The sequence below is a fragment of the Ornithorhynchus anatinus genome, chromosome 5, assembly GCF_004115215.2.
Source record: "Ornithorhynchus anatinus isolate Pmale09 chromosome 5, mOrnAna1.pri.v4, whole genome shotgun sequence".
In the NCBI taxonomy this organism is placed as follows: domain Eukaryota; kingdom Metazoa; phylum Chordata; class Mammalia; order Monotremata; family Ornithorhynchidae; genus Ornithorhynchus; species Ornithorhynchus anatinus.
In genome coordinates this window covers 43,027,186-43,054,281 of record NC_041732.1, presented here as the reverse complement: position 1 = coordinate 43,054,281, position 27,096 = coordinate 43,027,186, and the positions used below count along the sequence as shown (strand labels likewise).

General features: G+C 40.0%; 1 protein-coding gene and 1 pseudogene across 9 annotated transcripts in view; one reads left to right on the top strand and one right to left on the bottom strand.

The window, feature by feature from the left end:
* The window catches only part of NRG1 (neuregulin 1), a 1,057,599-nt gene that overhangs the window by 994,903 nt on the left and 35,600 nt on the right, over window positions 1-27,096 (top strand). For all 9 annotated transcript variants that reach the window (XM_029065525.2, XM_029065523.2, XM_039912020.1 and 6 more), the window contains one exon: window positions 22,472-22,601. In XM_029065525.2, the coding sequence (XP_028921358.1) occupies window positions 22,472-22,601 (130 nt within the window). The remainder of the gene's footprint in view (window positions 1-22,471; window positions 22,602-27,096) is intronic.
* LOC114812264 lies at window positions 4,642-11,402 on the bottom strand (annotated as a pseudogene).

Genomic DNA, 27,096 nt, shown 5'->3' with positions numbered 1-27,096 from the left:
CACTGCTTGTTACTGTCCATTTGGGCCCACCAAAGGACCACAAAGTGGAAAAGTTGTCAGGGCCTCTTGATTATGTGACAAACTGGAAAGAAAAGAAGGCAGAGGGAACAAAGCATGGACACAGCCACACACAGATATACAGAGAGACACAGAGAGTCAGGGTAGGGCACAGACCCCTACATTTACACATCATACCTGATCACATGCACAATAAGAGGCATAGTCATGACTGCCACCAGGACCACTACCTCCACAGCAACTTTCAGCACAGAACAGGCACATCTGGTAAAGGGAGTCAGCTACAGCGGTGGTGTAGCCTTCTCCAGGGCCTCTCTTTCTGCCCTCACATCTGATATGCTGATCTTTCCTGCCAAGATCACAAGCTGTAGAAAAGGCAGTGGAAGGATTGAACATGGTGACAACAGGGAAGGCTTCACTGAATCAACCATAGCATCCTTGCTTTACATAGGAGTTCCCATCATCTCTCTGCACTGGTGGCCGCTATGAGCAGGACTCCCTGCCACTCAACCAACCAAAAATGGGGCTTTATCGAGTCGCATGGGCTATATTGCAACCAGTAGGGCGGCATCTACAATCTGTGATGTTTTCTGCCCAATGGTGACATCTAATCACCTACAGTCAAGGGAATGTAACTCACTTTTGATCCCCAGATCTCTGGGAGCCTCCTACCTTTTCCCTTTCCCTCTCCAACGTGGAACCTTCAGTACTGTGATGAGAACTAATAGTGACTGTTAGAAATCAGATGAAATTATTATATTAAAGGAAAATTCTTTGAACAGTCATCTCCATGGGAATTTTTCCAATATTCACCATTGAACTTATTTGAAAAAGCATAGATGACAAGCCTCTCCTTTTTAAATCTCTATTGATTCTTGGATTATTATTGCCTCTGGACCCAGAACTTTGACCTCATCAAAGCAAAGCAAAGGAAAAAGAAAAGTCCAGTGTTTGTTTGAGGGATTTCTTTCCTTGGTGCAATCTGAGCATAAATGGAGTTGATGTCCCTGAGGTGAAACCCAAGCAGAGCCCTAATCTTTCCTCCAATTTGATAGGACCAGTGGCAGTACTTCAGGAGGAGAGATAGCCAGATGTGTTTGTTTTATAGCCCCCTGGATTGTATATATAGTTTCTGGCAGCAACAGCTCTCTAAGGAAGTTTTATATTGTCTTAGTGCGTATGGAAGTAGGAGACTAGCCAGTTCCTGGTGATCTGATGCCCATTTGGACTTCCCCAAGCTGTGTCTGGCTCTGAGCAAGCTCCTTCTTGCGTGGGGCTACAGTAAAGCAGAAAGCTGCTGGGAACCAGTAGGACTGATGGGAGAAAATCTTTGCTCCCCAGGCATCCCTCCCTTTCTCCTCCTTCCGCAGTTTCCACTACCCCCAACCTTAAGTTTCTTACCTAGATTTGCTGGTAAAATATTTCCCAGCCAATCCTGCCCTGGCTGGTGGGGGATCCCTTTGGGAGGGTCACTGCTTAGATTCAGAGTGTAATTCTTACTCGTCGCTGGGCTTCCAATCCCTTTGATTTTCATTGTATTTCACATTTTTCACTATAACAAATTGAATAGTTTTAGTCCTTAATTCAGGAAATAGAGAACCAGGTTCTACGTATGATTACATAAACTGAGAATCTAGCTGCTAATATAGAGTCCAGTTTAATTGGGGCTAAGGCTCAATGGTTGCATTTGTCCAGGGCCAACCTAAATGGGGTCTTGAAAATATTTTACAGAATCTATGTTTCTTAATTGTCCTATTCATATTGTTCACATTGTCCAAATAGGTTTGAAGAAGTTGAAACTATAAATTTTTGCACTAGTCACCCCAGGAGAACTCGAACAAGTTACATTGAACTGTTGCAGTTCATTCATTCATTCATTCATTCAATAGTATTTATTGAGCGCTTACTATGTGCAGAGCACTGTACTAAGCGTTTGGGATGAACAAGTCGGCAACAGATAGAGACAGTCCCTGCCGTTTGACGGGCTTACAGTCTAATCAGGGGAGACGGACAGACAAGAACAATGGCAATAAATAGAGTCGAGGGGAAGAACATCTCGTAAAAACAATGGCAACTAAATAGAATCGAGGCAATGTACAATTCATTAACAAAATAAATAGGGTAACGAAAATATATACAGGTATGCAGGTATATGCAGGTAGTTTATAGCTTGTAGGTGCCTCTTCATTGGTCTAGAAATCTGCCCATTTGGCTCCTAAGGCTTTCCACTCCCTACTGCTCCCACCGGTGGGGAGGGCTTGGACTAGGAGGTGGAAAAGCCATAAATGGAGTCTGCCAGTCATTTACACATTCTGCCAGTCATTTACAGGTCCTGCTTTCAGAGCTCACAGCAATAGCTTAGAGATGACACAAGTGATTTACATCTCTGAAAACACTGTGCCTGTCTGAAGGGCACAATTCCATTAGTAGAGTCTCATGTTAGAGTTTGTCTTAATGTGAAGAAATGGCCCCAAATGGAATCCTCTACTGGTAAATTTACTTCAGAAATTAGGCCTGTACCTTTAGAGAGAGTGAACAAGTATTGGAGAGGAAATGTGGGGGGATATTGATTCTTGTGGTGAGCTACATTGAAACCAAGGCTATCTTCCTATTTCTGGATAATTTTTTTACCCAATTGTTGCACAAGAAGATTTTTTTTAGTGGAAAGGTCCATATAAGAAAAAAAACTGTGCCTTGGACTGTATGTGTAACAGTAGCTCACATATGTGTGGTCAACCATTTGCTTTTAAAGGATGGAGCTTCTGATCTGTTACTTCTTCAAGTTCTAAGGAAAGTGTATTGCAAAAAAAAAAAATAATAAAGTTTTACCGAATGACAAAGCTTCACTCAACCTGAACCCAGAAACTGAAAATAGGCTGTGTGTTTTTCAGGACTGCATGTATACAGAAATATCTATCTACATTCACCCATGAAAACCTAATAGATGTCAGTATTTATACTCAGCATTTTAAAAATATGTATATTATGAATCTAGATAACCTGATTTCACATCTACTTGCAGGGATGCTCTCTAGCCAGCCCATTTCCCTTTCTTTTGATAGAGAACAGGTATTAATGTTCTGTTGTGGTGGAGGGACCCAGTAATATCCAGAGATATTAGCGCTGAGGTGGAAGGATATTGGAGCATTGTAAAAATGTTTCAAGCTAATATTAGGTACACCCTGTGCAGATTCAGTCAATGAAATCCATCAATCGATCAGTCATATTTATTGAGTCCTTACTGTGTGCAGAGCACTGTTCTAAATGCTTGGGATAGTACAACAGAATTTGTGGAAACGTTCCCTATCCATAAAGAGTGTACAGTCTAACAGATGGCAGGAATGCTTCATTATAAACTGTCAAGTGGCAGAATTTGGTCTTTTCCTTTAGCATTTTTACCTTTAAACATAGACAGGGAGTATTGATAATGCTCAAGATTAGCTTTAATGTGTGAATTGAGTTCAATTGAGAAAAAAAAAACATTTCATAATGCCATGCCATGAGATGATACTGGACATTTACATGGTTAGTTTTTCCTCAAGCCAATATTGAGTATTATTACCATTTCAGTATTTTTCCCATGGAAGAAAAAGTGATGTTGAATATTTTTACTGTGCTATTCTGCCTTTAAAGCCTCTCTAAAGGACATTAAACACTCTTACTAATTAACTATTATTGATTTCTTGACATTTCTGCTTAGCATCGACTACATTTTTAGAAAACAAAGGATGCTAAGCTAAAAATGTTAAAAGTGCATTTGTAGGTACAAAGTTGTTCAATATTTTAGTCATGCTTTTCAGCCATACTAATAGCTTGATACCAAATGTCACATATTTTAAAAATAATTTATTCAATATACATACCTTATTCTTTTCAACATCATTTTTTGTTGAGGCAGGACTGATAGCTTTTGGGTGCAGAAGAGCCAAAGAAAATGAAACCTGTTGGGTAATTCTTGTTCAAATTGTCAATCACACTACTGAAATGTATATTAGCATAGCTGTAATCATTGAAATTCAAATGATTGTAAATATAGTATCTCCATCCTGTGTAATAGTCATTTTGCCCTTAAAAAACACCTTAATTATCATCAATCAATTGTGTTTATTGAGCACTTACTGTGTACAAAGCACTGTACTAAGCACTTGGGAAAGAATTATGTAATAGTGTTGATAGATACGTTCCCTGACCATATGGCACTTCCAGTCTAGAAGGGATGACAGACATTCATCCCGTTGTTGGGTAGGGATTGTCTCTATATGTTGCCGAATTGTATTTTCCAAGTGCTTACTGCAGTGCTCTGCACACAGTAAGTGCTCAATAAATGTGATTGATTGAATGAATGAATTCATAGAACTGAACTTGAGCAAGAATGACCAGTGAACTCCATAGTCCTCTAACTTGTTTATTGCACCAGGCAGCTCATTAATCAATAGTTGGGCTTTCACATAAGGATAAATATTATAATACTGTCCCGGTCCATCCCCAATTCCATGCCCACAGGAGGGGAGGGACCATAAGATCTAGACAGCAAGTTTTTGAGAGTCCACATTCATCCCGCTAGGAACCTGCTTCCCCTCATGTGTCTTATAGCATACACTGCTGCCATGCCCTACAGGTCCATCATTTCTGTTGCTCCTTGTCCCACTGATTGAGATCAGAGATTTCTCCTCAAAGGCATGAAGACGGGGCAGCTCCTCAGCGAGGCATGGTTCACCAGGCCGTGTCTTGGTGTCAGAAACTTCCCCTGGAATTTGGCTGAGATGATCAGGACCCAGAAACTGGAGGTGCAGTGGCTGGGGGATGGGTCCTCCATTTTTTTTTCCTGTAGTATTTGTTAAGCACTTACTATGTGTCAAGCACTGCTTTAAGAGCTGGGGTAGGTACAACTTAATTAGGTTAGACATAGGTACTGTCTCGCATGGGGCTCACAGTCTAAGTAGGAGGAAGAACAGGTATTTAATCCCCATTGTACAGTTGGGAAAACTGAGACACAGGAAAGTTAAGTGACTTTCTAAAGGTCACACAGCAGACAATTGGTAGAGGCAGGATTTGAGCCCAGGTCCTCTGACTCCCAGGTCCATGCTCTTTACATTAAGCCTTGCTGCTTCTCCACTTCCATGTGTTCTGCCTCTAACTCTTCCAGCAACTTCTCCCGGAGTAACTCGGCACTTCAGCTCCAGTTCCATTCTAGCTGTCACTCTTCAAGCAATTTCATTATTTTCCTTAAATCTGAATATGTCAAGTAAGCCTGATGCAATGATCCTTGTTCACAACATAAGGAAAAGGATTGTCAGCAGGAGGTGTTGGAAATGGTCTGATTCCATATAAGTTATTTCTTCAAAGTGTTGGAGTACTTAGGGAGGCTATAAAATTTATGCAAAACCTCAATTGTGGAGCTTTGTTTGGAACTTGTACACAGTGTAAAACCTCCAGTCAACAAAATGCATACTTCTAAAATAGACAATTTAAAACTAAACCCTAGGGAATACCTATTTGACAGCACAGTATTCAAATATATATCTATGTGCCTCTTTCCTTTGAAAGGTCTGAGTCAGGCACTGAATCAAGTGTAATATTTCCATTTGGGCCATAAAGAGCTTTCAGTGAGACTGGGGGAATACGTTTTGAATTGCAATCATTCAAAATATCTAATGAAAAAATTAATGCATAGGCTCCCTAACAAAATATAAGATTGGGACTTTTGTCAATTTTAGTTTTTACTGTAGTGTGCCATATTGTACATATTCCTGTGACATTTATAATTCTGGTTATATTTATGCACTTCATATGGGAATATAATAATTGTACCTATAGAGCTTCTCTTTTGAATTAGTTTAATTAGGTATTAACATGGGGTAAAGTAAATGTTTTCCTTGACTGGAAATGAAAACTTAGTGTTTTCCTTAAATAAAACAGAACAAGTCAGATAATTTGCAGAAAGGAAAATGAAGGACTTTGGAAAAGAGAAAGTAAATAGAAACCATTTTGTCAGTGGCATTGTGTATACATGTCTGCATTTCAAGTTTCTTCTCTAATCTGTGTTTGAGTGTTAAGGATTGATCCTGGTTTTTAGTTCCCAGGAAAGCTCAGAGAAAAAAAAAAGGAAACAGCTCCCTTGCTCTGTAACTGAATCACAGCAGTAAGCAAGCAGGATTTCTGGTCGTGCCTTGAGATAGGCTTGTTCAGGCTCTACTGACCTTGGCATTTTCCCTGGGAGAGTGTGCATTCTTACTAAATGTTACCCTACAATAAAGAAGCTGACTTCCCAATGTACATAGGGCAACAGCCCCAAAATGTCAAGGTCTGTCCCACCACCTACTTAAAAAACTCCGAGACATTAAATTTAAGTTCCCTAAGAACCTTGAAGTAGGAAATGGAAAGGCCATTGGAGAGATCACATAGAGAAGGGAATCTATCGATTTCAACATGCAGCTCCCATCTTAGGTAAGGATTGGAGTTAGGTGGGGATGTTAGGGGAAATGATAGATGAGAATGGATGCAGCTAAAAACTTTGTGAAGACCCAGCGACTGCTGGGAAGGGATGTTAGTGGCTTGCACGCCAGATCTGTGGGAGCTCGTAGGCTAGTTAAATGTCCCTGGAGAAAACCCAGCCCAAGATAGGTGAGTTTGTCCCTCACCCTCTAGACTGTAAGCTCACTGTGGCCAAGGAACATGTCTACCAACTCTGTTATATTGTATTCTCCCAAGCACTTAGTACAGGGCAGGGCCCAGAGTAAGCTCTCAGTAAATATGATTGATTGATTTATGGGGCCAGCATGGCCATAACTTCAGCAGAAGTTTGAAGGGAGATGATGCAGACTACCAACCCCAGTTTCACTTTGCTACCTAGAAAAACATACTTTTAGGAAGGAACATGGAACTTCCCAAGTTGGTTGCAAATTGTGACAAATCCCTTTTTCACTAATAATTAAAACATTTGATTTTTCATTAAAGTGAACTCCTATCAATCAGTGGTATTTGTTGAGTGCTTATTGTGTGCAGAGCACTTTACTAAGCAAATGGGAAACCTTCTGTCTCCCAAAATTCCTGTAGCACCATGTCATACATAGTCTTATGTAGAATAACAGTAATTTATAACTGTTGCTTTATATGTAAGTGTCAAAGATATTGGGGTTCTCTATGGTTGGCAGTAATGATTAAAGCTTTCCCACTTTTCTGTAGTTCTCAGAAAATGTGATTCTATTTCTTGACATTTATGATTTTGCCTGGCAAGTTGAAAACTCATATCATTTTGGATTTGGGACAAATTCTACATTTGGAACTAGGCCAGAATTGTTTCAGCTGAGATAATACGTATCAATCCTCTCCAGCCTTGGATCTGTCCTTTTTATTTTATTTACCACTCGGATATTGGGAAATAACTATGAGGTTGCCATGCTCATGATTTTACGACAGGAGGTTGTATACATCTCTGCCTTCAACTCTTCTCCACCCACTCTATTCTCGTTCCCCTTCCATCAGTCTTTCCCCCCGCTTCAGGTTAGGGATCCTACATTCTCTAAGGTTAACAATGACCTTCTCATAGGCAAATACAATGGGTTTTCATCTAATCTAATAATCCACCTTGATTTCTCAACTGACTTTGCTGTCAATCATTTCCTCATCCTCGAATTAATCAACGATATTTATTGAGCACTTACTGTGTTTAGAGCACTATTCTATGTGCCTGGGAAAGTGTAATAGAGTAGAGTTGGTAGAAACAATCCTTGCCCACAGAAAGACTCGGCAGCATATAGGAAATGCTGTCAGACCCTAGTCTCACTGCACAGTATTCACATGATTTTCCTATCTCAGAATTTTCCTCCTCAAATTCATACGTTAGCTGATCTTCTGCCTTCCTAACTTTGAATATCACACAGATCTCTATTCTGAGTACCTTCCTCTTCTTGCTTTGCACTCACTTTAGAAAACCATGCTCCACATGGTTCAGCTACTACCTCTATAGAGATGTCTTGCAAATGTGGTTCTAAAGAAGACTCTCTTCAGTCCTTCTGAAATCATTCTTCCTCCTAACTTCCCTCCTCTGTCAATGGTACTACCATTCTTCCTGTCCAAGAATCTTTCTACCTTGGTGTCAAGCTCAGCTCCTCAATGACTTTCAGTGTTGGCTTTTAGTCAACTGATAAATCCTGCAATCAGTGAGTTCCTGTTCAAGATCTGATGCTCAGTTTTTAGGTGTGTCATTTCATCCTCATTATTTTAGCCTCATTAGGGCGATCTCAAAAAGCTACTATGCAAATTTGAGCATATAAATGACTGAGTCATGAAATGGCCACTTTCAATCCCTGGTTCTGCCAGTCCTATTCTTTGATTTTTAGATGTCATTCAATCTCTCAGGGCCCTGTTTCTCTGCTTGAAAAAATGTTGACTCATTAATATTGCCTGCCCCATTCCCAACTTACATGGAGAGGGGGTTGAATAATGAAATCAAGTCTATAAATTGCATAAAGTTTTGCAGGTGCCCTGAACAGATATTATTACTAATTTCCTCAATAGAAGCTTTTTAGCCTAAGATAGGAATCCAGAAGCAGGTTTTACAGAAAGTTGAAACATTTCCCAGCAGGGAACCTTGAGAATCTATCCCTTTCAGCAAGGAAGCAACAGCTGAGAAAAATATCATGCCCAGAGAATCAAAGTCCTGGCGCTTTTTATCCTCCTAGGGCATTTTAAGACTCAAAAGGGCTACCCTCCCTTGCAAGTGCAAAACTGCAGTTCCTACTGAATAAAACTTTGGTTTGGCCCACTAGAGTCCAAGTGAAAGTAAACTTCCTACTAGCTCTTCTCCCTAAGCCCCCTGTCATTTTCTTTCTATTGCCTCTCAGAAAGATACATTAAAGAAAATTAAAATTAAATTGTCTGTGACTGGAATTTATTGCAAATCATACTTCTATCTTAATTGGGAATCCCTGGAGCATAATTTTAGATAATATTTTCAAAGGCTATTAATAATCTCATTGTTCAGCATCTTGTTGATAGATTGCATCCATGAAAGAGACTCAGTCCTAATTTTTCTTTGGATTTAAGAGAAGAGGAGATATTTTTGAAGACTAGGGGTGTGGGGGTAATAGTGGTTGTTTTCCCTTTAGTGTCTTCAAAATATACAATAAGGTTAATATAAAAAAAGTATATCCAAAAAATGTACGATGTGTTATTCATTTTCCTGGCATTCCCAGAAGCTATAGTCTCTGGGTGAATTGGTCTACATTATTTTTCAAATAATACTTCTCTTTTCTGGTACTTTGACCAACAGACATTGAGAAGTGGAAAATCTGGAGGGTAGAAATGGAAAAAGGGTTATTTCATACTGGAAGCTTTTTTACTGATGGCATTAAAGGGTTGTGAACATGCTTTGCTTGTAGGAATAACATTATGCATACACTATTTTTAATAAAAGAAAATAGAAACTTGACTGAAGCAGCATGGCGCAGTGGGGAGAGTCTGGGACTGGGAGTCAGAAGGTCATGGGTTCTAACATTGGCTCTGCCACTTGTCAGCTATGTGACCTTGGGCAAGACACTTCACTTCTCTGTGCCTCAGTTCCCTCATCTGTAAAATGTGGATTGAGACTGTGAGCCCCATGTGGTACATTGTGTCCAACCTGATTTGCTCGTATCCACCCCAGCACTTAGTACAGTTCCTGGCACATAGCAAGCCCTTAACAAATGCTATAATTATTTTTATTAATTAATAAAACTGCTTCGATGCACTAGTTGTCAGTTTTTAAGAAAAAGAAGTTTATGCTATGTGCATAGATGACTATACCTCTGGAAAGCCAGTGGTCAAATCCTCCCAGGAGAAGGCACTTGCCAAAACCAGTAGTTTTCCTGAGCCATTTGTCAGAATATGATAACATTTTCTTTGCTGGCTGTGTGACTTGCCATTTGGCTGCAATTATAAGGTTTGATTTGTAAGAACATTTGATTTGTAAAAGCATGGATTAAAGGAAGGAGGTATGGGATGGTGGACTACTGATGATGGATCTTCAAGATCAACCTTGGTTGAAGCCTCGATCCTTTTTTTTGAAGACTTTTAACAAACTGTGACTTTTCACTCTGGTTTTATTCTTTATTGCATGAAAGATTCATTATTTTAGTAAATAGAACTGAAAATAATAAATATAAAATCAGTATCACAGGACCACCAGTACACTGAAAATGTCAGCCTTCCTGGGGGATTTACTAAAATGATAGATTAACTGGTACATTTTTCTAATGGTCTTATTCAAAGAGGTCAGGGGCAAGCTACAATTATACCTTTTAAAATTAGATTTCCAGGGCACTATTTAGTTAGTCTGAATTTGTACAGGAACTCTTTAAATATTGAATTTTGGCTATGCATCTCATAGCATATCATTCCCGAGGGAGTGGTGTTTTATATACACAGTATAAGCCTACCACCAAAGAACTCTTAAAAGATATATAAAAATTGGAGGACTGAAGGTAGTTGAATACTATAGAGCCAAGTTCCAGTTTGCTACCCAAAACCTTACTACTTCCCTGCAGATCAGTGTGGGCAAAATACAGCTCAATTTGACTTCCTTCCCACCCACTGATTCTTTCAGACTCATAACTAAGCCCAGAAAAAGCAAGTATATACTTGTCACCAGACTCTAAACAGTGTTTTAGGTGTAATAGTGTGCATATGTTCATGCTTGATTACCAAATTCATTCCCTTCTATTAAAGAAACATACCAACAACTTTTCATGAAAAACTTTATCAGTTTATTCTACACAAATGCAAATATACATTTATAGTCAAACCCTGAGCAAGCTGGTCTAGTATGTAAGGATCTCATACCCGCATAGCCAATGACAAAATTATGCAGTGACATAATTAAGCAGTGCTATGATCTATATTGAAAAGAATGCCTGCAGAGAAACTACTGCTTAAAAGTTTATCATATTAAGAATTAGTAGAATTGTACAGATAAATAGAAGAATTGTAGAGCACTGGAAGGGAACAGAACCACACTAGAATTTCTGGATTTCCAACTTTGCCACTACTCTATCTTGGTTTAATGACTCCATGCCTCTGTCTTTCGATCTTTATTATAGAATGCCTTTTGAGATATAGTGAGAAAATGTGTCTGACAGGTTAAGCTCCCTAAAGAAATGAATTCATTACATAAGGTCATTTTAGGTATAGGATCCAAATATTGCCCCCAAAAGGAAAAATGTAAATTTAAAGGCAAAATAGATGTTTCACAAAATCTCACAACTGTTCTCTGGAGAACATGCATTTTTACAAGGTTCTGATGTGTCATTATGTCAGAAATTGTTTCACTTACCTTCGTACTCTGTGTTTATGATCTCTCTATGAAGCCATTTGAGATCATGCAGCAAAAATGTTGGAGTTAACATGTCGGTGGCAAGTGTTAGGTATGCTACTAGATATGCTAGGAAGGGCACTTGGCATGAGAAGCAGCGTGGCTCAGTGGAAAGAGCCTGGGCTTTGGAGTCAGAGCTCCTGAGTTCGAATACCAGCTCTGCCACTTGTCGGCTGTGTGACTGTGGGCAAGTCACTTAACTTCTCTGTGCCTCAGTTCCCTCATCTGTAAAATGGGGATTAAGACTGTGAGCCCCACGTGGGACAACCTGATTCCCCTGTGTCTACCCCAGCTCTTAGAACAGTGCTCTGCACATAGTAAGCGCTTAACAAATACCAACATTATTATTATTATTATTATTTACCAGACAGTTTCTTGTCTCACTTTAGGAGGCTTGTGCTACAGCTGCAGAACAGTGGAAATGAATGGGCAGTAGTGGCTTTTATTTTACAATTCTTCTATTTATATGTGCAATTCTACTAATTGTTAACCTGAAGAACTTTTAAGCAATAGATTCTGTGCAGGAATTTTTTTCAACATGCTATAAATTATAACATTGTATGATTATATAACTGTATAATTGGATGCACTGGTTTGAGATCCCTATGTCCAGGAAATACAATTATCTGGGTGGGAGGAAGTAATTTCGGGAAACATCTTAAGCACCTACGAAAGGCATGCCATTTGAGGTGTTAATGGGAGAAAACTGGGCAGCAGCTAGAGAATAGCAGGAAACCTGGGATAGTCCTTCCAAAATCAGATGTGACAAGGGGGAAGGAACAGAGTGATTGGTTTGGGAAAGACTGAAACAAACCTAAACCCAGCCCCACTTTGTCAAAGGGAGGGATCTCTTTCAGAGGTAACAATAAAGGGGAGAATCCACCTAGGCATTCTTAATTTGGGAATATTTATCAAGTTGAAATGAGTGTGTTTCATAGATAAAGGTGCCTCTGAAGATGAAAGTTGGTAGAGATTTCTAATCTGAGAAATCACAGTCAAATCATAAGATGGAACTTCATCAAAAATGCAACACCCTTGTATTTTAGCAGTTATTGTGAGATTTTAGGCTATTCCATCAAATGGGAAGAGATCAAATTTAATATTAGCTGCCATGCCTTAGCAGAATGTCATTGATCAGTGGAGTCATTGTTTAGGAAAAAATAGCCGTGGCTTGTGTGGTTTAAGATGGAGACCTAAAAATACCCAGTGACATTATTAGCTTGTTTTTAAAGTATCATCCTGGAAGCTAATGTGTCAAGATAATACCAGTAAATCTGGTAAATCTCTTTCTTTTGCCGTCCCTAAAAAACTGGTGGTAATAGCCTCTGAACTATAATCAAGAGGGAGTGATTTTGGCCTGGAATGTTTTCACAACAGCTATCAAAATCCTACATAAGTTTTCCAAATGAATCGGGATCCAGTATTGGAAGAGGTAAAGACTTGGGAGTCTTCTCCTCATCCGTAATCATTCATTCATTCATACAGTTGTATTTATTGAGTGTTTTCTGTGTGTAGAGCAATGTACTAAGCACTTAGGAGAGTACAATGCAACAATAAAAAGACATATTCCCTGCCCACAATGAGCTCACAGTTTAAAGGGACACGTTCCCTGCCCTTAAGTAGCTGGTTAAGGATATGAAGAAGGAACTGGCCTCTGTGGTTATATGATTCCAGGATCCTTACTCTTACCTCAGCAGAGGTGGCTACTGACAGCTTTCGCAGATATCGGGCCCCTATGCATACTTGACATCAAGAGCATTATGTCGGGCACATAGCATAGCAAAAGTTCAATGCAACTTTTAGCAAGAGTCTACCTTAGCTTAGAGCACTTTTCCAGGAGTTCCCCAACACCCAGCAGCTAGCTCTGGATCCTTGAGTTCCCCTTTCTGGAGTCCTGAAACACAGTCACCACTTCAGAGCCACAGGACTCAGTTACAGAAGCCAAGTTGGAGGGAGGCTGGGCACCTAAAAAATACCAGTCATAGTGGTGCCTGGTGCCATATATGAACTGGGGAGAAGGCAGACTGGCTAGAAAGATACTGGTAGAAAACTGGACAACTGGCCTCATTCTCAGCTCTGATGAAACTCCTGTTTGTGACTCAAGCTATGTAAATCCACCTTTGGAAGAGATTTTGCCAAACCTTATACTTGGACGGACAATGTCAGAATGACACAGTCAAGTCTCGTAACAGTCCATTGGTGTCCATCAATCCCAATGAGACGTTGATGTCTGAGAAAACATCTAAGTCCTTAACATTTGTCTTAGCCAAGTCACTTAATAGCAATCATGCTGTTGTTCTGGCTTCATCTCAGAGGGAGGTTCTGGTTGAGTTTGTGATTGTTAGTCTGATCCTTTCTTAGAGTTTCCAGATCAGAGGTAGTGAAAAAGAGCTCAGGAGCTTTGAAAAAGAAAGATATTGATTTTGGGAACCAGTGAGTCTATTTGGAAGATTTTTTTAGGGGAGGTGGGTGGTGATTTTTCTCCCCTGAATTCATCTTTTCCTTTTGAGAAGTCAAATATTCCTATTTGAAGTTCAGTGAGGAGTCTTATACCTGTCCCCGGCAGATTTACTGTTAGGTCTTCTATGGCTCAGAGTCTGGCACCTGGCTTCCCTTTTCTTCAGAGCATTGACAAGGGCAACCTGCCGTTCTATGAAACTGAGGTTATGTTTTCTGGGGTTCCCTGGGTTATGTAGAAACCATATTAGCAGCTCATTGCCCTCCTCATCTTTGTACACACCTGTTACTAGAGAAAACCTTAATTTCCTTGGTGGATTTTCATGGAGAAGCAGCGTGGCTCAGTGGAAAGAGCACGGGCTTTGGAGTCAGGGCTCATGAGTTCGAATCCCAGCTCTGCCACTTGTCGGCTGTGTGACTGTGGGCAAGTCACTTAACTTCTCCGTGCCTCAGTTCCCTCATCTGTAAAATGGGGATTAAGACTGTGAGCCCCACGTGGGACAACCTGATTCCCCTATGTCTATCCCAGCGCTTAGAACAGTGCTCGGCACATAGTAAGCGCTTAACAAATACCAACATTAATTAATTAATCCCCAGACTCTTTAAGGTTTCTGGACGCTAATTCAGCAGGCTGTGGTACGGGCATGGAGAGCCCCCAGGTTTTATTTTGTAGTGAGCAAATGATAAAAAAACCTCTTAGGAATCTCTGAACTCCAAGAGATGTACCCACTGGGTATCTTCCAGTTCTACCAAAAATTTGACACAACTTTTTTAGTCATTCTAAACTATGCTGTACAGGTTTGCAAAACTGTCATAGCATTTATGATCAAGGGAAATGAACCCCAAGTGTGTTTCATTTTCTGCAATTGCTAGGATCTATATTTTCAGGGATGACACGATCTAAACTTGCAAGACCTGGGATGTGTTATACACAAGTTTAAATTCCTGCTAAATGTCAAAAAAGATTGGAGTTCCTTTCTTATCAGGGGCTGTTTTAGTGTTGTGTTACTGATCAGTTGGTGGCTGTCTACTTAGTTGATAAGGAAAAGATTGCATTTAGTCTGCTTTGCAGCAGTTATTTTCAACCTGCATGCAGCGGATACTCAGATTTCTCCACAAGGTCACAATGGATCCCAGGGGATTGTCTTTTTAATGGAGATATTTAATTTCCCCTAATACTTTAGGCTTTACTTTCAACTCAGTTATGCAGTGGTACAATTTCATTTTAAAGCATCCTGTCAGGTAACAGAGATCATGTCTTTCGGTCTGTATATTAGAGGATAGGAGGACTAGGTCATTGCATAGTCAGGAGAAATGTCCAAGTATTTTTCAGTCCTTAAGGCTTGAAGATGTCTTGTTTAAAGATTTGGAGTTTCCCAAGGCATTTCCCACTTGGGTTACTTTTAATATATGACAATTTAATATGTGACATTGACATTGAAAAGCTACATGGCATAGTGGATAGAGCTTAGGCCTGGAAGTCAAAAGGACCTGCATTCTAATCACATTCTGCCACTTGTTTGCTGTTTGACCATGAAAAAGTCACTTCACTTCTGTGTGCCTCAGTTACCTCATCTGTAAAATGGGGATTAAGTCTGTGAGCCCTGTGTGTCCAACCTGATTAGCTTGCATCTACCCCAGCACTTAGTACACTGCTTGGCACATAGTAAGTGGTTAACAAATATCACTGAATTACCTTTAATAAAGCTCAGTCTAATTCATTCATTCTTTCAATCATATTTATTGAGTGCTTACTGTGTGCACAGCACTGTACTAAGCACTTGGAAAGTACAATTCAGCAATGAAGAGAGACAATCCCCTCCCACAACAGTCTCGCAGCCTAGAAGGGGAGAGACAGACATCAAAACAATAACATCAATATAAATAAATAGAATTATAGATATATATATACACATCAGAACAAGTAATCAGGCATTAATAAAAATAGAATTATAGATATGTACATATATAGCAAGTGCTGAGGGGCGGGGAGGTGGGGTAGAACAAAGGGGGTGAGTCAGGGCAACATGCGTGGGAGGGAGTCCAATGGGGGGCCAAGGCTCCAGTTCAGTTTGGGGCTATTCTAGACATTTGCCTAGGGAAGGTCTCCAATACTTTGATTGGCCCTGGTTCTGCCTTGGAATCCCAAGAGTTGTCACGACTGGTATGACTGAGTTAACCTTCTACCCTCTCTGGGGCTTTCCAGATTTCACTAGACCTCTCCAGCCACACTTTGGTTTGGACCAGCAATCCCAAGGCTAAACTGAAACAAGCCAGCCTCCTGGAGGAGGGAGAACAGAAAATTAGAATGAAGAGTGAGAACATATAATGCCACTTTAGTGCCATTTGCTAAGGATTGGGTTGTCAGAATTTTGTTAGACCCAAAGTCTGAGCAGTTTTTCCAGTGCTAGTGACCAGCAACAAGGAAAAGAGCAGACTGGAAATGAAATTTTCAGCAAGGTGGGTAAATGCATCAGAAGGATATTTCCAATCTTCGTGCGGAACCTTATAATTGTCACTTATGACCATGCACGGGAAATAACCCAGAGGCCATCGTATAATGACATATGAGGCACCAGGCAGAGGCTTGACACACTTCATTAAGAATTGAGTGAGTAAAATTAGCTTTGACTACTTCCTGGTGCTCAGTGCAGTATGTCTTCATTGATGTGGATTTGAATACCCTTCTATAAGTTAATTCTCTAATCAATGTTCTAAGTAGACTCAATCAATCAATCAATAAATCATGAAGCAGCATGGTGTAGAGGATAAAGCACAGGCCCCAGAGTCAGAAGGTCATTGATTCTATTCCCGGTTCTGCCATTTGTCTGCTGTGTGACCTTGGGCAAGACACTTCACTTCTCTGAGCCTCAGTTACCTCATCTATGAAATGAAGATTGAGACTGTGAGGCTCCATATGGGAAAGGGACTGTGTCCAATCCAATTTTTTATTGTATCCACCCCAGTGCTTAGTACAGTGCCTGACACATAGTTAAGTGCTTAACAAAGACCATAATTATTATTATTACACACTTACTGTGTGCAGAGGACTGTAGTAAGCACTTGGGAGAATACAGTGTGACAAAATCCTGTGGCTTGCCAAAGGATGGAGACAGCCTTCAGTCTGTTAGGTGTGTATCTTCAGTTTCCCCAAGAATGACCAAATAATTTAGCCTTTCAGAATATGCATTAGTGACTTTTTTATGGGATTTATTAATAATAATAATAATGTTGGTATTTGTTAAGCGCTTACTATGTGCAGAGCACTGTTCTAAGTGCTGGGGGAGACACGAGGGAATCAGGTTGTCCCACATGGGGCTCACAATCTTAATCCCCATTTTACAGATGAGGTAACTGAGGGCCAGAGAAGTTAAGTGACTTGCCCACAGTCACACAGCTGACAAGTGGCAGAGCTGGGATTCGAACTCATGACCTCTGACTCCAAAGCCCATGCTCTTTCCACTGAGCCACGCTGCTTCTCTAAAAGCACTTACTATGTGCCAGATGCTTTACTAAGCACTGGGGTAGATACAAGATAATCAGGTTGGAGACAGTCCCTACCCCACAAGGGGCTCACAGTATTAATCCCCATTTTACATATAAGGTAACTGAGGCACAGAGAAGTTAAGTGACTTGCCGAAGGTCACACAGCAGACAGATGGTGGAGCTGGGATCAGAACCTAGATCCTTCTGACTCCCAGGCCCGGGGTCTATCCACTAGGTCACACTACTTATACAATTTATAGGCAAGCTAAGACTGCCCAGTCTGCCAAACAATAAAGAGTTAAAAGGATTCTGGCAGATATCTCAATGACCCATATGTCACCGTCTGTATCCCAGGCTTTTCTAACAATTTCAGTGCATTGCAGTGTTTAATAGGTGGCTTCAGAGCAACTATAACCAGGCATTGCAGGCTTTGTGTCTGCCTGAAATGAATTGCTCTTTGAAAATTTTGGGATCCATTTTGATGAAGCTGCTGCTTCCAGAAAAAGTGCTAAGCAAGATAACCCATGGCAATAAAACAAAGTTGTTTCTTTATTCTCTCCCTGTTAAGTTCATTGTCAAATGTAACATTAATCTAGGTGGCAATAATGGCATTTGTCTGCAAGAGAAGCAGCATGGCTTAGTGGATAGAATGTGGACCTGGGAGTCAGAAGGACCTGGGATCTAATCCCTGCTCTGCCACTTGTCTGCTGGATGACCTTGGGCAAGTCACGTAACTCCACTATGCCTCAGACACCTCATCTGTAAAATGGAGATTAATACTATGAGCCCTATGTGGGTTATGGACTGTTTCCAACCTGGTTAGCTTGTATTTATTTCAGCACTTAGTACTGTGCCTTGCCCATTGTAAGCACTTAACAAATACCATGAAAAAAAAGAAAGACAGTGTTCTGGACAATTTAGTGAATGCCTCAGAAAAGCATTGCTTCTCAGAAGTAAAAGACAGTATTAGAAAAATGGGCTGGTTTCCATAGAGAAACCATTTCAAAGGGACAGGGAAATATGGCCATTTGTAATCTGGCTCATTTTACTTCTCTCCCTATGCAATGTCTTGGAAATTTTTGGTATCACATTTTCCCTCCTAGTTTAGAAAGAATGAGAAATTGCCCAGTGCAACTATTTCCTGAATATATCACATCTGGACACTGAGGAGTATTGACCTAATTTTGTCATCTTTTGAAATCTCACAGTTAGTTGGGAAAGTGTCTCTAAGGTAGACTCAGCTTTGCAGAAGAGTAATTCTTCAGATGTACAGAGGCAAGTGACTATGATGGGTGCAGAGAAGATTTTCCCAGAGATTGAAGGGTAAAATCACATGTAATTTATCCTACATGTGATCCATTCTGCATTTGTCATGAAGGGCAGGGGACATACCCAACACCCATACCTATTTCGCATTCTATGAAGCTGTAATCAGGCCTCACTCACAAATTATCCAGATTATCGAGATCAGAAAGTATCTATTTTGGATTCTGTTATCTGGATATTTCAAGTGCCATATAAATTAATGCCACCAGTGTCTTAATTTAAATTTGGAACTCTTCCCCCTCCCTTACTTGCCCAAACTGCAGCAGATTTGAAGATATTTTTTACATGGGAATATCAATCAATCAATCAATCAATAATATTTATTGAGTGCCTATTGTGTGCAGAGCACTATGTTAAATTCTTGGGAGAGTAAATGTCATTTACATAGAGAAATATTTTCTGCCACCTCATGTTTAACAAGAACTTGCATCAACCAACAATACAATTTAGTCAGGAAGTTTTCTGGTGAAAATAGTGGAGAAGTCAGGTTTTGCCTTACTTCTCCTCTCACTCACTCACACCCATCTGTACCTTCAGAGAGGTAGGAATAATTCTATGGAAAATAATCTTTGGAGAAGCAGCGTGACCTAGTGGAAAAATCATGGGCCTTGGAGTCAGAAGATCTGGATTCTAATCCTGACTCCACCACTTGTCTGCCGTGATCTTGGGCAAGTCATTTAACTTCTCTGCTCAGCTACTTCATCTGTAAAATGGGAACTAAGACTATGAGCCCTACATGGGACATGGACTGTGTCCAACTGATTAGCTTGTAATAATAATAATAATAGTAATGATGGTATTTTTAAGCACTTACTATGTGCCAGGCACTGTAATACTAATAATAATGATAGTGTTTGTTAAGTGCTTACTATGTGCCAAGCGCTGTTCTAAGCGCCAGGGTAGTTACAGGTAATCAGGTTGTCCCAAGTGGGACTCACAATCTTTTTCCCCATTTTACAGATGAGGTAATTGAGACACAGAGAAGTGAAGTGATTTGCCCAAGGTCACACAGTAGACAAGTGGCGGAGGTGGGATTAGAACCCACGTCCTCTGACTCCCAAGTCTGTGCCATTTCCACAAAGCCACACTGCTTCTCTAAGTGCTGTACTAAGCGCTGGGCTGAATACCTAGCAAATTGGGTTGGACACGATCCCTGTCCCATGTGGGGCTCACGGTCTCAATTCCCAACTTACATATGAGGTAACTGAGACCCAGAGAAGTGAAGTGACTTGCCCAACTTCACAACAGACAAGTGGGAGAGCCAGTATTAGATCCCATGACCTTCTGACTCCCAGGCCCATGTTCTATCCACTATGCCATGCTTGTATCCACCCCAGTGCTTAGTACAGTGCCTGGTCACAATGTGAACACTTAACAAACACCATTTAAAAAATTCAGGAAAAGAACTGAGACTCTAAAGCCATTATCAAAAGAGTCAATAGTATTCTTTGTAGTATTGGGAGACCTTAATACAGTAATACAAGGGTTCGTTTAAAACACTAGGTATCTGAAACTCACTTTTGATTGATAGCTTCAGTTACTTATCTGACCCAACCACAAGTAGCAAAATTGATAACAAGGGCCTAAATTGGTATGGTTTCACCTTCTTTCCTTGTTTTTGAGCTTCTGGTAGGAGTTCCATTGTATTCAAATGTAATAGTGAAATTCTCAAAAGGTGGGCAGCAGAAAGATCCAACAGAAACAAAGATTTCAGGCAATCCAGGAAATATAAAATCTTTTTCACACACCATAAGGAGAAAATGAGGGGAGCAGACCAACCATCAAATGTGGGCCACTGGAGGGAGAGTTGAGGAGTAGAAGGAAATGAAGGAAGATAAGCAGACCAATGAAAAGTGATCAAAGCCTGCCAAACCTAGGCGATAGGGAAAGCTGACAGAGTTGTTGAGGAGCCCAGTGATTTGAACACAGTAAATAAGATAAAAAGTTGTTTAAGATGAGTTAGGGGTTGCGGTGGACATTCTCAGCTAGTGGTCAGCACTAAGATAGCAGTTGATTCCAGTGCTTCAGCCAGACAGAGTTTCAATCTCAAAAATTTGTGTGGACATTTTTTCTTGAAATTACCTCAACAATATGTGCTGTCCTTGCACTCACTCTCCTTGCATTCACTGACTCATGCACCTATACATATAGTTGTCCTTCATGTTAAAAGATTAGGGGCAGGGTTTGAGTCTACCAACTGTATTGCATAGCACTTGCCCAAGCATTTAGTAGAGAAGCAGCATGGCTTAGTGGAAAGAGCACGGTCTTGGGAGTCAGAGGATGCGGGTTCTAATCCTGACTCTGCCACTTGTCTGCTGTGTGACCTTGGGCAAGCCACTTAACTTCTCTGTGCCTCAGTTACCTCATCTGTAAAATGGGGGTGAAGACTGTGAGTCCCACGTGGGACAAGCCTGATTACCTTGCATCTACCCCAGCACTTAGAACAGTGCTTGGCACATAGTCAGTGCTTAACAAATACCATAATTATCAATATTATTATCACAGTGCTTTGCAAAAGCACTCAATACCATTTTTGATTGACTTCAGTGATGGTGAAATTCACGTAAGGGTAAATGTGAGATTGAAAAAGTCATTGTGGGACTTAGAGACCAGACAGCTTTGTACACACAGAAATGTGTCTCTCCCACTGCTGTGTTTGTTGTTTGCTGCCCCGCCATTGTTTTCACATTCACCTCCTTGTTTCACGATCTCGACTAAGCTTCTCTCAAACAGAAATGGTCCATTTTTGATTGTGGGATACCATGCTGGTTCTCTGAGAAAATTGACTCCCAGTTTGCAGCTGGGATGCATCACTGTCTGAGACTTAGCTAGGGATGCAATGTGCATTCTTTAGCACCCCACCAAAATCTAGGAGAGAGTCAATCAATCAATAGTATTCATTGAGCACTTACTATGTGCAGAGCTCTGTACTAAGCCTTGAGGAGAATACAATACAGTGGAATTAGCAGACATGCTCCCTGTCCATAACAAGCTTACAATCTAGAAGGGTAGAAACTCTTGCTCAGGATGCTTGCCAGCCTCTACTGATGCTTTCCCGTAATTCTTTATAACTCTAGTGTTTGGTAAACAAAAGACACAGTTGTTCTTTGATTAATAAGTCCAAATCAAACCTTCTCGTTGCCTCTTTCTAGAAATTCCACTGGCAATTCAATCTTAGCAAGCCCAGCTTAAGAAACAAATCTTCCAATTACATGAAAATGATAACTTTCTGTCTCTCCATACTTATTCAGACTAACAGACTAACAGACCGATAGTGGCTTTTGTCAGAATGGAATAAGTATAAGGTCAGAATGCCCTCTATTATGATTTCTTGTGATATCTTGTGTATGTAATTAATAAAGACAATCATAGAAATCGTTTTCAAGAGAAAATGAGAGGTTTCCTGGACTCCTCTTGGACCATGTACTACACTCTGGACACTAATACAATTCCAAAATCAAGAATCATTTAGATCAGGGACAATTAATATTTAAAAATAAGATCCTGGTTGTGCAACTTTGTCATTTTAATTCATTGCCTTTGAGACTTCCTGGAAATGCTGCATGTTCTATGATTCCTGGCAATAGACATTATGCTCTAATACAAAATATGAGGGTATGAAATTGGTAATGAAAATTGTAAGCTTCTTTCCTTCAAAAAAGTGAACTCCTGCCCCAGGAAATCATTCAATTCTCAGCAGGGAAGGCCAAAGAGAGTAGCAGCTAAGATGCCTCCTGCTCCTACCTCTCTCTCTATCCTTCATTTGCAATGAAATTCAAAGACAAAATAGAATGAAAAAGTGACCTGTTTTCTTTCGCTATATCTCCCATCCAGCCACATCTACATCAACTACTGGGACAAGCCATCTTGTAAAATGTGCAGAAAAGGAGAAAACTTTCTGTGTGAATGGAGGCGAGTGCTTCATGGTCAAAGATCTTTCAAACCCCTCAAGATACTTGTGCAGGTAAGAGAAGATATTCTTGGGTACAACCCCTTGCCCAGAATACTAATCCAAATAATTTTCCCCATTGCTTTTCTACAGGTGAATTGTATTTTTGAACTTCCAGTTTTTGTTTCCCAGTTGATGGTCAATACTATTGGCTTCGCAAAATGCTTATAGGAAAGAATGTCTTCAACAGCTCAGTCTCCTACTTCTGCATATACAACTTCTGTTTTGTTTTGGGTTTTTTTTTTCCAAAGTTGTTCCTTTCCCAAACCAATGGTGAAAAAGAAAAATTCAAGTAGTCCATTGTGTTGCAGTGCTTCATTTTCCAAAATGTCAATCAAACTCAAGAATATTGAACAAGAGCAAAACTTCAGCAAATGTCTTACATAGATAGTGTACTTGGAATTCCCATCGAGGATATTCACCCATTTATTAAGATTCGTATTTGATGATGATGATGGGGGAATTTATTCACTGCTTATTACATACCCAGAATTGTGCTAAATGCTAGGAGAGGTAAAAGATAATCCTATTGTATATGGTCCGTGTTTCACATGGAACATGCAGTATAATTGTGAGGGAAAATAGTTTTGGTTTTTTCCCTCCTAGTTTACAGGTGAAAAAACTGTGGCTAGAGAAGTTCAGTGACACAACCAGTGTCACATAGCAGGCAAGTGACAGAGTCAGGATTAAAATGGGTATTGCAACCTCCCTGTCCTGTGCTCTTTCCAAGGCCACTCTGCCTCACTATTCAATGGAGCTGTTAATGGCCTTTGCCATTGGTGAGAGGGCAGTCAGTTCTGTATAAACTACATTCACCAGAATGTTGATAAAAGTACTGCAGTAGTGATAATAGTAGTAATAACAGTATTTATTAAGTGCTTATTGTTTGCAGAGCACTGTACTAAGTGCTGAGGAAGAACACCCAGATGAGAATTTGATCCAGTCCCTCGGGGGTTCATAATCTAAAATTAAAGATAGAAAAGGGGAATTAGTGGAAGACACATAGGAGAGATGAAAAATACTAATAGAGTAAGACAAAAACAGAGACCTGTAGAATCACATGGATGGAGGAGCAGAATTTCAGGCTCCTCACGGCTCACGGGCCACTGTCACAACCGCAGCCACAGTGACTGCTTCAACAGCAGTGTCCACAGACTTTCCAAGGTTTTGTGGAGGCAGTGCCATACTAAAACTGTTATCTCTATCTCTGTCTGGGTCCTGGAAAGGGTTATGTAAATGACACAATGATATCCTGAAAAGAGATAATGAGCTTCAAGCTATATACTGTTTGTTTCCCTTTTAGTGATAAAATCAATACCTTCCTATGTTCACTGTACATCAGACTTTCAAATCCCTCTTAGAGGATTTACAGCTTTCATTTAAAATTTATGTTAGTTATTATGTAGTTTTTAATTTCCAGGAAGTCATAATGCAGCACCTAGTAAAGAGTCATTAACTCAGTGGGATTGTAAAACATCTTGATGATGGTAGGGATGATGATAAAAGGTGCTTGCCCCCTCATTACAAATAATTGAAAGAAGGGCTTTGACTGATTTTGACTGTGCAGTGTCTTAGTTGTTGAGTGTCTCAAAGTTAAGGCTCTTTAAGAATTTACGGAACCTCTTGAAAATTGATTACCTTGGAGATGGGGCAACTTAAATTGTTATCTGCAGTCATCCATTTTCCTGAAAATGCAACCTGTTCATAGTGGTGAAGTGGCGGAACTCTTCCAGAGTTGGATGTGGTTAAGTGAATTTGTTGGTAAAGTTTAATGACCAACATAATGAGTTTTCCTGGTCAGGAACAGGACCACATTATTTAGTTGCCTTCTAGAACTTCTGGAGTTCCTGTCTAGTAATCAGTTGTAACCACCAGATCATCTTGATGTAATTATCAGTCAAATAGCACATATTACATTTTCCTCATTTTCATGCACTTAAGTTGTTATTGAGCTTTATCTTAAAAATTCCCTCTTAAAACTTTGTTATCAGTATTAGCCTAAATTTTAAAAGGTGCAGCTTCCAAAATATTGTGATAGCTATAGTAGTGGCCTTAACCAAATATTATTTTAGAACCCTGATCTATAAAAATAAAAACATTAATACATTATTGAATTAGAAAATGAAGGAGTTCTGCAAAAAGCAAAGAGAGAGAAAGAGAGATTCTATTGGGAGAGCTAAATTCAGGACCCTCAGTACTCTTTTCGTTCAGCTGGTAATACCCCAGAGGATACTTTTTATGCATTTGTTCTACCTGAATCCTGTTGCATCAGATTTCTCTTTTAATTGAACCATAAATATTGGGTGCTCAATCTGGGTTCCTTGCACTATTTTTTTTTAGGTCAAGTTTATGAGGGCACTTGATGAAAACACTGTTTTCATTTCATCTTTCTGTAGTGCTCCTACACTATATACAAAATCACCAATGCATAAATATTGTATTTGTGCTGGTTAATAGTACAGAGCCCTGGTCTCTTTTTCCACTCCACTTTTCCTTAGATGCAAATCCAACTCTTTTGATGACTGTGACCCTCATTTCCCTTTATTATTCTTTAAATTCATGCAACCGCTAAAGGAAGGACTATTGCTCAGAATCCATTGCTAATCATTAAAGCCAGAAGCACAGTCACCCTGCAGCTCTGCCAAAACAAAAACCCTTCAGTCCCCACCAGTCCCACCCACTCCACACCATGTCAGTCTCTTAGCACATCGTTGGCACCCTGTTGAATGTCTGTTTTTATTCTGATTATTGGTAATAATGATAATAATGATGGCATTTGTTAAGCACTTACTATTTGCCAACGACTGTTCTAATCGCTGGGGGAGATGCAAGGTAATCAGGTTGTCCCAGTGGGGCTCATAGTCTTAATCCCCATTTTACAGATGAGGTAAAAAAATAAATTAAATAAATTGTGGTATTTGTTAAGCACTTACTATGTGCAAAGCACTGTTCTAAATGCTGGGGGATACAAGGTGATCAGATTGTCCCACGTGGGGCTCACAGTTTTTTTAATCCCCATTTGACAGATGAGGTAACTGAGGCACAGAGAAGTTAAGTGACTTGCCCCAAGTCACACAGCTGACTAATAACCTAACTAGCTGAGTAGTAAGTACTCAGCAAAGTTTTAAAGTGCATTACTGTACTGGATAGTAATTTTCTAAGAAAATCATTAGAATCTGGATTCCCTGCAGCTTTCCAGTGATTTGGTCTTGTTTTTGTATGTTCACAAACTATAAATCTATTTTAAATGTTGCAGAACACCTGATAGGAGAAACTGGGGTGTATTGGAATGGAGACTTTCTCCACGAGTTCCCAAGTTGTTTTGTTTTCTTTCGAGAAAGATGCAGGTAGATTTCTGTTTTTAACTCCATTGCTAATTGGGAAAACAACGACAGTTCTCTGATTCCTGCCAAATACTTATATGATGCCATCTATTATGATAATAAATCTTTCACCAGACCACTTGGGTGGAAAGAGACAACATAAGCGTAATACTTACTCGTCGTATTTCTCAGTAGCAAGTTCATATTTTTCCATATGGTCCATCTGTCAAAAGCAAAAACAACATTTCTGAAGCATGAGCCGCATCATTCAAAATCGGCTTTATCCCAACCAAAGACATGACTCAGAAACCCCACAAGCATGGAATTTTCCAAGCCGTCTCTGGTCACCTAAACCTCTGTAGTCTTCTTAGGGAATGATGGGGGGAAGACTTTTCTGCAAACATATTTTGTGTTTCAGGCTGGAACTAGGTGTTCCAAATGGATTTTCCATATAATAGTAAACACTGCTCCTAGGAGTGATTTGCTGGTTACTTGGGCTTTCCCTCCAGGAATCATGAGGGAATCTCTGCAGTGGTTCATGTCATGTAACTGTATAGTGATTTAATTTGGCCTCTGGGGAAAAGATAGTGAATGCTAGATAATATAAGTAACAGAAAAGAAATATTAGTTTTTGGATGTTATGGCAACCTTGGGTAATCAAATATTTCAGGGAAATGTGATAAGAGATTTAACCCTCCCTTGCCCAGTAATCCCATTCACTCCAGCTACTTAATTATTATTATTATTATTATGGCTTTTGTTAAGTGCTTACTATGTGCCAGGCACTGTACTAAGTGGTGGGGTAGATACAAATAAATCAGGTTGGACACAGTCCTTGTCCCACATGCGGCTCACAGTCTCAAACCCCATTTTACAGATGAGGTAACTGAGACCTAGTGAAGTGACTTGGCCAAGGTGGCACAGCAGACAAGTGGCAGAGGCAGAATTAAAACCTGTGATCTTCTGACTCCCTGGCCCATGCTTTATCCATCAACGGTCCCTGGAAATCACTAGGAAACTGGCATATAAATTTATTATTTGTACCTCTATCTTAGCTTTTCAAGAAAGTCCAGCAGGCAAGCCCCTGGCTCCTGCTTTGGGTTTTTACTTTGGCCTTTTATACTTAGGCCTTTGGGTTTATCTGTTCTCTAATTATATTGAAATCTATTCACGGCAAAGCCCTTGAA